The sequence below is a fragment of the Actinia tenebrosa genome, unplaced genomic scaffold (genome assembly GCF_029948245.1).
Source record: "Actinia tenebrosa isolate PJP-AT-01 unplaced genomic scaffold, QUT_ActTen_1.0 PGA_scaffold15__27_contigs__length_11533743, whole genome shotgun sequence".
Classification (NCBI taxonomy): Eukaryota; Metazoa; Cnidaria; class Anthozoa; order Actiniaria; family Actiniidae; genus Actinia; species Actinia tenebrosa.
In genome coordinates this window covers 2,193,745-2,203,293 of record NW_028292575.1, presented here as the reverse complement: position 1 = coordinate 2,203,293, position 9,549 = coordinate 2,193,745, and the positions used below count along the sequence as shown (strand labels likewise).

Genomic DNA, 9,549 nt, shown 5'->3' with positions numbered 1-9,549 from the left:
CTTTAAAAAAAACTTTAGAAGTAAAGCTCTAAAAATCTATCAAATTAAGTTTGTAACTATTCGCCCTTTATCTAGTTCTTATGATTTTCATTTTATTCATAAATCAGAATTTTTTAATTGGGTACCCTGTGGATGAAAGATGCGCGATCCTGGGTACTTATCAAATCCAAGATGGTGGTAAGTTTAGACTTTCGTTCTTTTTATCAAAAAACTTGCAAAAATGACGACTTTTATCTCGATATTTGTGCTTAAATCATGAAAATAACATCTGTTATCTACACAGCTTCCATTATCGCTGCTTCGGACGGCACAGAATCATCCTATGGTGAGAAAGATCGAAGTTAATTTTGAGGTTTTTTTACTTTATTTTGCTTGACCGTCATTCATCTTTGATTTCTTCAGCTTGTAGAGTTGAAGAATGGCGAGACGTATAACGGACATCTTGTTAGCTGTGATAACTGGATGAATATTAATCTAAGAGAAGTGATTTGTACATCAAGGGTAAGAAAGATCTGTGTCTTGTACATGTACAGGGATATTTGTTGCGAGGTGGATAGAATGGGGAGGGGGGAGGGGGTAGTTAGCGGGTTAACTATTTTTGATATTTTGCCCCCTGTGTAAACTGAAATGAAAGAAAATTTGCAAAATACTTCATTTTACAGTTCCATTCAGTGACCACAAATAATAGTTCCAAGCCGAGGCTGGAGTTACAGCGCATGATAAACTGTAGTTCTGTAAAATGGAGTATTGCATTAGCAAAACATTTATTCCTCAAAAACGAGGAGGGGAGGGAGCCTCTCTTGATAGGTCTCCACATTAGCGATAGCACAATTCATGTCTCTTTTCACTCTTGTCTATTTTCAAGGATGGTGACAGGTTTTGGAAGATCCCAGAATGCTTTATCCGTGGTAGTAATATCAAATATCTACGTATTCCTGATGAGGTAAGGATGCCTCTTCTATGCTTACCCCACCCCTACCCTAGAGAGGATTGGTTTTAGAACAATCTTACCTCACTCCAGTTTCACCAAAAAATACCTTTCAGATTCTATGCAATCCTGAAGTATTACTCTTCTATTATCCACTCATCCCATCATAGAGGGGATTTATTTGAGAACGATCCTACTTCACTCCCCCTTTCCCACATAGATACCTCTTTAAACAACCTCTTATCAAATATAATGCAAATTGTGCTGTAGGTTATAGATATGGTTAAAGAAGAGGCCAAGCAGCAGGGAAGAGGCCGAGGAGGAGGACGAGGAGGTAAGATATGCCCTTATGCATCCTTAATATAATACTTACAACAATGGCCAATCATGATAACCTCCCCAACATTAGTCATAGCTCAATCATACCTCATTTTTGGCTGAAAATGACTGACAAGGCAAATATTTGACCACATAAGTGCCAATACTCCATATTACAGTTCCCTTCAGTGACCACGAATAATGGTTCCAAGTCAAGGCTGGAGTTTTCTTGCATAGCAAAACTACCGCTTACTGTATCATGCACGGCAACTCCAGCCTCGGCTTGGAACTATTATTCGTGGTCACTGAAGGGAACTGTAATATGAAGTATTCTAGCCAGACATTATCAGAGGAATCAGTGGCTGTTATTATGTTATTTTAAGCCCTTATAATATGGTTTTTTAGTATAAATACACAGGTAATTATTTGAAATCTCGCGCACTGATTGGTCAAGAAACTCAGATTATCACACGATATTCACTTCACCTTCAGTGAATAATTGTTAAATAATGGATTCCTCTATGACTGAATAGACCCTTTCACAGTCCCTGCGCCATCTTGAAAGGTAGCCGTTCCTTTGCATCGAAGCGAGACAAATGGTGAGCTTGCAATAATAGAGACATGTGAATAATTGTCCAAGGCGTTAAAAAAAGGTCTCTATTATTGCAAGCTCACTGTTTGTCTCGCTTCGATGCAAAGGAACGGCTACCTTTCAAGATGGCGCCGGTAACCGTGAAGGGGACTATTATGTGAAGCAATCACCTTCATTAGTTATTCAATAAACAAGTTGCATTGTGGTGTAACTTGTAACAAAAGCTGTTTCTAGATCTACCCTGTACCCAAGCTAGACCACAATGCACCTTCACTATCTCACAAAAGAAATAATCAACACACTAGTCAATATTAGATCTGCAGCTCTTTCGGCTCATATTTACATTTTTTCAGGGCGTGGTGGTCGTGGAGGTGGTGGCGGCGGCGGTGGTGGCCGTGGATTCAGTGGTCGTGGAGGTGGACAAGGACGAGGTGGAGGAAGAGGAAACAAAAGAGGCGACACTGCTGGCAGATAGAATAAATCTAAAACTCTAGGTAGAATTTCAGGTAGATGTCTATTAAATGTATGTACATGTATGTACTCCAAAATGTGTTTTTTTCAAAGACACATCAGTTTTTCTGGTTTCCTGCTACAGAAACCTAACTTTGTTACTTGCTCAAACTCTATTTAAGATACTCTAGTGTAAATAATTCAAGACTTGCTTCACTGAAACTATTTACAACTTTTTTCTTTTTCACTCCAACGAAGGACTAGCATCCGAAACGTCAGTAAGTTTTTTTATCTTTTCACAGTGTCAAATTTCCCCTTTTATTTTTTGTTTCATTAGAAACACCGATGCAGCTCACACTAGTTTTTAGCTATCTCTTCTTTTGTTCTTTTTTGTCAAGTACTTTGATAAGTATAAAGAGTTCATACTGTACATTTTTCTAGATATACAGAGCTAAAAATAATGGCTGCTCAATGGCTGGACATTATGGCTGACCACATTAGATTGATCAACATCATGATCTGTCGATGTGGTCAGTCAAGAGGAATGGCTGGAGTGGCATTAAGCTGGAGTTTCAGACATTTCTGCTGTTTATCTGTTATATTTAGAGCTCTCTAATATTAAGGGGCGTATTGTATTTCGTAAAGCAGGAAAAATGATATCTTTTTAGCATGACAAGAAATCTAATTTCCAAACTTTACTTACAAATACTTACATGGTGGCCTCAAAACCCTTTTTCTTAAATAATGGGGGGGAAAACCATGTCATAAACAAGGCATATCTGTGAAGGAAGGGTGTGTAAGTGCACTCAAAAAAACCTCGTCTATCTCCTAGTGAATTTAATAATAGATTCTGTAGGAAAAAATCACGAAAAAAGCTTGTTGACAATTTCTTGATGGCTCAGTGGACCTGGAAAAGAGAAAAAAAGGTTCAACTTGTCCATTGCAGGGCTTTCAGAATGTTATGGAGTAGTTGTTCACAAGTCGGTAGTAGCTGCCTGTGATGCCATAGATTAATGATACATTTTTAATAGAAAAGAAAAAATAGCCAGAAGTTAACTTCATAGGTACAGCTAGAGCTTTGGCAGCCTCCAGCTTATTCTCAAAGCCCTGCAATGGAAAATTTTTTTTTTTTGCTGCGGTAAGCCAAAAATTTAAAAGGAACTCAGAATGATTACTTTTGATTAGTGGCAGCAAAAAACGAATTTGAATAATAAAAAGCTGTTTGAAATGTCTGAGTTCCAGTAATGTGGATAAAACTCTTAGAAAATCCTTACACTCTCTTGATTCTATGGACAAACTACTTTTTGTATTTAAGTTATTAGAAACGTTTGCAATAAAAGATATATATGGCTGTACTGTACCTTTAGTTGTCAGTGTGTCCTGATATCTGTTGGTAATGGCTTCTTTCTTGACTTTTTGGTTTATTTTTTTTACTGAAATAAAAAAGTTATTTGTTTCATCATTTGATGATACATGATGGTGATAATACATGATGATGGCGATGATACATGATGGTGATGATGAAACATGATGGTGATGATGATACATGGTGATAATGATACATGATGGTGATATATGATGGTGATGATACATGATGATGATACATGGTGATGATGATACATGATGGTGATATATGATGATGGTGATGATACATGATGATGGTGATGATGGTGATGATAAAGATGGTGATGATGATGGTGATGATGATACATGATGGTGATGACAATGGTGTTGATGGTGATGATAAGGATGGTGATGATATGCTGATGGTGATGAAGATGATGCTGATAATGTGATAATAATAGTGATGACATGAGTGGTGGTGTATGATAAATGGTGGTAGTGATGATATTGATGACTGATGTTGGCAATGATGGTGATGTTGATGATGGTGGTGGTGATGATGGATAATGGGGATAACAATGGTGATGACAATAGTAGTGGTGTTAGATGGTGGTGGAGACAATGTTGGCGATTATAATGGTGGTGCATAATGGTGATGATAATGATAATGCTGGTGCATAATGATGATGGTGATGATAACGGTGGAGATGATGATGATGATTATGTCATGTATACTTACCAAGCTCATTTGTACGCTTGACTTCCTCTACCAAAGGATGTGTGGAGAAACCCTCTACCATGGATTCTATATCAGCAGCCATGTCAGTTAACTTCTAAGTATACCAAAAACAAGACATCAGCATTCAAGCTATTTAATAGAACTGATTTTGTACAAGTGAGTGTGGGTGTGACAGGAAGGGGTTATAAGAATATATAGAATTTGGGGTATTGGGGGAAGGAATAGTGAGGTTATTGCCCTTGATATCCATGACAAAGCATCATCCAGGTTACATCCATATGAATGTATGTTTTTTCATCTTTTCACGGTGTAAAATTTGCTCTTTTATCATTACTGTTTCATTAGAAACACTGACGCAGCTCACACTAGTTTTTAGCTAGTTAGAATCAAAATTATCTGAGACAAGAGAGTAGGGAGGCACCCTTGCTTCCCTTTACCTGGGGGGTACTCCCTTATATTCGCTATACGGGTACGTGCTGCCAAACAGGGTATGGTTTTCAGCGATTTTACTCTGGAACAGGGTATATAAAATCGTGCTTGCTCTGAGACAGGGTATATGAAATCACACTCTCTCCTCTCATGAACAGGGTATCTATTTTCACAACACAGGCACTGGGTATGTTTTTCAGCGATCTTGCTCTGGAACAGGGTCAGGGTTCAGAGGGCTCAGCGGCACATCCCTACCCTAAACGGGCAAGAGTACCCCCCGGGCCCTTCACACTGTACCTTTAGACCATCACATTCTTCAGTTGACTTTTCCAACTTTTTCCTCAGTTTTTCCACATTTCCCTCAGGTTCTTGTCCAGTGCACTCTTCATTGCATCTCTTCTTTCCTGTCACACCATGGCTTGATCTTATTTCTTCAACCTGTTTCAGTATATTTCTTTGTGCTTGACGATTAAGACTCTTTAATAACTCATCCTCGATCTTGAAATTTACTATCAAAATTGAAGTTCAAAAAAATTTGTTATTTCTTTGTTCAAAGCTACAAACTGTTTGAAAGACAGGTCAGACTTCATGAAGAATACAGTACATAATATGAAGGGGTGTGTGTGAAGCAAAAAGTTTAATCTTGAGGAGACACTTCATGAGAAAGTTAAGATAAACATATTGTACAAATTTCTACTAAGTACATCTCACACACACTATCGCAACATTCAATATTCTATGCACACAACGCTCAACTCACATGTTGATTTTTACGGAGGCGACCCGACCCGTTGGACTCACAGCGGTGAAAGAGGATGTGTTAGCTGTGAATGCCAGCCTTGCTACCCCATCACTCCCTGTTAAGGTAGCCCTTCCATGAGGTTCACACCACACACTACACTACATTCACTACCAATAAACTACCACTACATTCACTACATGCTTCAACACACAACACTTAATTCACATGTTGATTTTGACCGAGGGAGGAAAGTCAGAGAACCCAGAGAAAACCCTGCACTTGGCAAGGGAGAGAACAATACATCAAACAGACTCAAGTCTGACCCATGCTGTCTAACCAAGAATTGAAACCATGATCCCGGAGTTGAACTACATGTGAGAGACAGTGCTGTAACAGTGAATGTGACCCATACAACCATGATTAGTTCACTTACATTTTCTCAGTACTTTGAGGACAATCTCTTTTGGAATGTGATTTTGCTGCTGTCGTTTTGTTCCTGAAAAAAAGAAAAAAGAATTAAAACTAGACAATCAAATGTGGATGGATGGATGGATGGATGGATGGATGGATGGATGGATGGATGGATGGATGGATGGATGGATAGATGGATGGATAGATGGATGGATGGGTGGATGGATGGATGGATGGATGGTTGGATGGATGGATGGATAGATGGATGGATGGGTGGATGGATAGATGGATGGATAGATGGATGGATGGATGGATGGATGGGTGGATGGATGGATGGGTGGATGGATGGATGGATGGATGGATGGATGGATGGATGGGTGGGTGGGTGGATGGATGGATGGATGGGTGGGTGGGTGGATGGGTGGATGGATGGATGGATGGATGGATGGATGGATGGGATGTGATGGGTGGGTGGATGGATGGATGGGTGGATGGATGGGTGGGTGGGTGGATGGTTGGGTGGGTGGATGGATGGATGGGTGGATGGATGGGTGGGTGGAAGGACAGATGGATGGAAGGGTGGGTGGATGGATGGATGGGTGGTGGAAGGACGGATGGATGGATGGAAGGGTGGGTGGATGGATGGATGGATGGATGGATGGATGGGTGGGTGGGTGGGTGGATGGATGGATGGATGGATGGATGGATGGATGGATGGATGGATGGACGGCACAGGAGAGAACTAACCAACTCTACTCACATAGTGTGGTAAGTCTGAGGATGAAAGTGCTGGAATCAAGTTTTCTCACCTTGAAGACTTGCAGCTAATTCTGGACAATCCTCAATTTCAAATTCACTCTTCAAGATCCTCACTTGCTGCTGCAAGAATTCACTGTAAGAAATTACAGCTCCATCAGAATTAACATCGCCAGAGAAAATATCAACATTGCTTTGCACTTCCTTGCTTCTAATTGTCTGTTGAATTTCCTCTTCGTAGTCTTCAAAAACAGATTCTTCTGTTTCTGAAGATGTCGGGGAGTTTGGTTCAATCGGTTTTGATTTTGTTTTGTTTGATGTCTTTGAGTTCCTTTGTGCACTCTTATTTGATTTTCTTGACGTTTTTCTTGTCTTTTCTGCTACACTTGAAGTATTGTTAGATTTAATGACTTCATTTGATTTTGTTCTTTTCCCTGAAGTACCATCTCTTCTGCTTCCCCTACTTCTTGAAGTGGTATTTCGAACTGTGTTCTCTTCGTCCCTGGACATTTTTGGCTCATTTTCATCAGATGAATCAGGATGTTTCTCGGTATTTATTTTGCTGTTTTTGTTCTTCGTGTTTGATTCTTCTTCAGGTGTTGTGTGGGTTGTTTTTGCTCTCTTAGTCCTTCCTGTACTTTGTTTCTCTGTTAAGGGAAGAGTGGAGCTTGGTCTTTTCCTTCCTGTTGCATTTTCCTTTTTGGTTGATGATGATTGAAAAGTTTATGAGATATAGTATGAGAAGAAAATAAAAATTTTTTTTTGTAGATTAAATTAATTCAATTAATGGAGATGATGATGATAGATGATGATGGTAATGATTCTGATGACACCCATGTTAAAGATGATGCCTAAAATGATGATGATAATATCATGCTTATGATAATTAATGTTGATTACTGATGAAACCGTGATGATGCTTATGATGGTTATGATTAATGGTGGTGATGATGGTGATGATGATAATGATGATGGTAATGACGATGATGATGATGGTTATCATGATGGTGATGATGATGGTGATTATGATTGATGATAACAATGATAGTGAGAATGGTGATGATGGTAATGACGATGATGGTGGTGGTGATGATGATGGTGATCATGATGGTTAATATGATAGATGATAACAATGATAGTGATAACGGTGGGAATGATGGATGCTGATGATGATGATGACTGTCATTAATAATCATTGTAATGTTCATATATAACAATCCTCTTGTCCCTTCCAGTAACAAAAGTACATAATTGGCACAACAAACAGGTCATTCTTTCTAAAGCAGTCTGGAGATCGTGCACATAGTGAGCAACCAGAGATTGATTGGCAGGTGAAATAAAGCAGCTTGTGACAAGCTGGTTGGCATATTAACATCACAATGAATTTCTAGCAAACATGCAGTATCAGTATACAGTGAAAAAAAAAAAAAAAAATCCCACATTTCTGTCGGTACGGGTTAACCAAGTGCAGTGCTGTCAACTCTCCCGGACAAACCGGGAGTCTCCAGATTTTGGACCGTATCTCCCGGTCTCCAGATTAGAGTCTCAAATCTCCCGGATAATCGCCGAAGCTGACCATTTCTTGTGAGACTCTACTTTCACAACCATAAAATTCCAATTATTTTATGTTGTTTGTGTTATTTTACATCGCTAACAAAATCAAAACGTTCCTCATAAACTGTTCTTGCAAGCAGGACATTGTAATATAAGCGATAATCTGATTGGTCAGAAATAAACCAATCACATCAAATGTTACAAAGCGAAAGCCGTCTTTTCGCGCGTTTTTTGAAGCACTGTGACGTCATGTCCTTTCCCTATCAATTCTCCAGATTTGAATATCTCAGGGGTTGACAGCCCTTTAAGTGTGTCATAGCTTTCTGAGCCCGTGAGTGGGACTTTGGTTTTCCTCACTTAGAAAAAAATTTAATGGCAGGCAAGATTCGAACCCGGAACTAAATGATATTACAATGCGTATCCCAACCCTAACCCTAAACGTAATCACTTAGCCACTCTTCTCAATCAATCAATCATCAAAACGTTCAATAGAAGCATTAACACAAGCGTCTATGATATCCATGAAATAATAATGATAATAATAATGATAATAATAATAATAATAATAACAATAATAACTACATTAATGTCTCTATATCATCTAGCAGGGCACAAGTGCCCTACTAATCGGGGAGACAAAAAAGATCAAACAGTAAAAATTTAGAATTTAGGATTACAATTGAATAAATTCTCTCAAAACATTGAAAATTTAAAGAAAGATTTGCTTACTTGTGAGATAGTTGTAGTCTTGTCTCTAGAAACCTCATTCCCTTCCGTAGAAATCGAGGTATTCTGGCTTTCAGGAGACGAAAGCTTAGACTTAGAAGACCTTTTTCTCCTCCTAGTACCTCTATAATACTTCATCTTAGTCTCAAAGGTTCTCAAAGCTTATTTTTAAGGTCTTTTTTTGTGAGAAAATCGAGGAAAACAGCCTTTTGTTTTTTGGCGGGAAAATTATATGATGTTTTTGCGGTCAGTAAATTTCTTTTTTGAGTATGCGCAATAAGCTTGAATTATTCATTTCCCTGCATTACAAAATACAAAGCTTAATTTGATTGGACATGGAGAATATTATTTAAAAAAAAATCTTTTTATTTAAATTTAGATTTAGCTCCTATTATTCTTTAATCCGTAAGTAAGCTTTAATTTAAGCTCGTTTTTTTCTTCTTGTTTTAGGATCATTTCTTTTTACATAAATTTAGAACCAGATTTAGTTATTGTTTTAGAGAATGCGGTGACCAATCAGAGAATAGCTTCTATGTATGTTTTGCGTCCAGAAGTATAGT

General features: G+C 38.4%; 2 protein-coding genes across 2 annotated transcripts; one reads left to right on the top strand and one right to left on the bottom strand.

Annotated features, from left to right (window-relative positions):
• Positions 1–155: 155 nt before the first annotated feature.
• Positions 156–3,648, top strand: LOC116291920 (U6 snRNA-associated Sm-like protein LSm4). Its single transcript, XM_031699155.2, has 6 exons — positions 156–177; positions 284–325; positions 403–501; positions 866–943; positions 1,199–1,262; positions 2,192–3,648. The coding sequence occupies exons 1-6, from the start codon at positions 172–174 to the stop codon at positions 2,311–2,313; spliced, it is 411 nt and encodes a 136-aa protein (XP_031555015.1). The 5' UTR covers positions 156–171; the 3' UTR covers positions 2,314–3,648.
• LOC116291919 (uncharacterized) lies at positions 2,334–9,221 on the bottom strand. Its single transcript, XM_031699154.2, has 7 exons — positions 8,993–9,221; positions 6,763–7,405; positions 5,976–6,038; positions 5,098–5,309; positions 4,372–4,465; positions 3,650–3,721; positions 2,334–3,195 (listed from the first exon to the last, which is right to left on the bottom strand). The coding sequence occupies exons 1-7, from the start codon at positions 9,125–9,127 to the stop codon at positions 3,152–3,154; spliced, it is 1,263 nt and encodes a 420-aa protein (XP_031555014.2). The 5' UTR covers positions 9,128–9,221; the 3' UTR covers positions 2,334–3,151.
• Positions 9,222–9,549: the final 328 nt, after the last annotated feature.

Excerpts from the sequence above, each read along its gene's own strand:
- LOC116291920 (XM_031699155.2), top strand. Across the intron at positions 326-402 it reads CGGCACAGAATCATCCTATG|CTTGTAGAGTTGAAGAATGG; the intron begins GTGAGAAAGATC and ends TGATTTCTTCAG. Across the intron at positions 1,263-2,191 it reads CCGAGGAGGAGGACGAGGAG|GGCGTGGTGGTCGTGGAGGT; the intron begins GTAAGATATGCC and ends ACATTTTTTCAG.
- LOC116291919 (XM_031699154.2), bottom strand. The coding sequence starts at position 9,127 with ATGAAGTATTATAGAGGTACTAGGAGGAGAAAAAGGTCTTCTAAGTCT. Across the intron at positions 6,039-6,762 it reads ATTAGCTGCAAGTCTTCAAG|GAACAAAACGACAGCAGCAA; the intron begins GTGAGAAAACTT and ends TCTTTTTTTCAG. Across the intron at positions 5,310-5,975 it reads CCTCAAAGTACTGAGAAAAT|TAAATTTCAAGATCGAGGAT; the intron begins GTAAGTGAACTA and ends CAATTTTGATAG.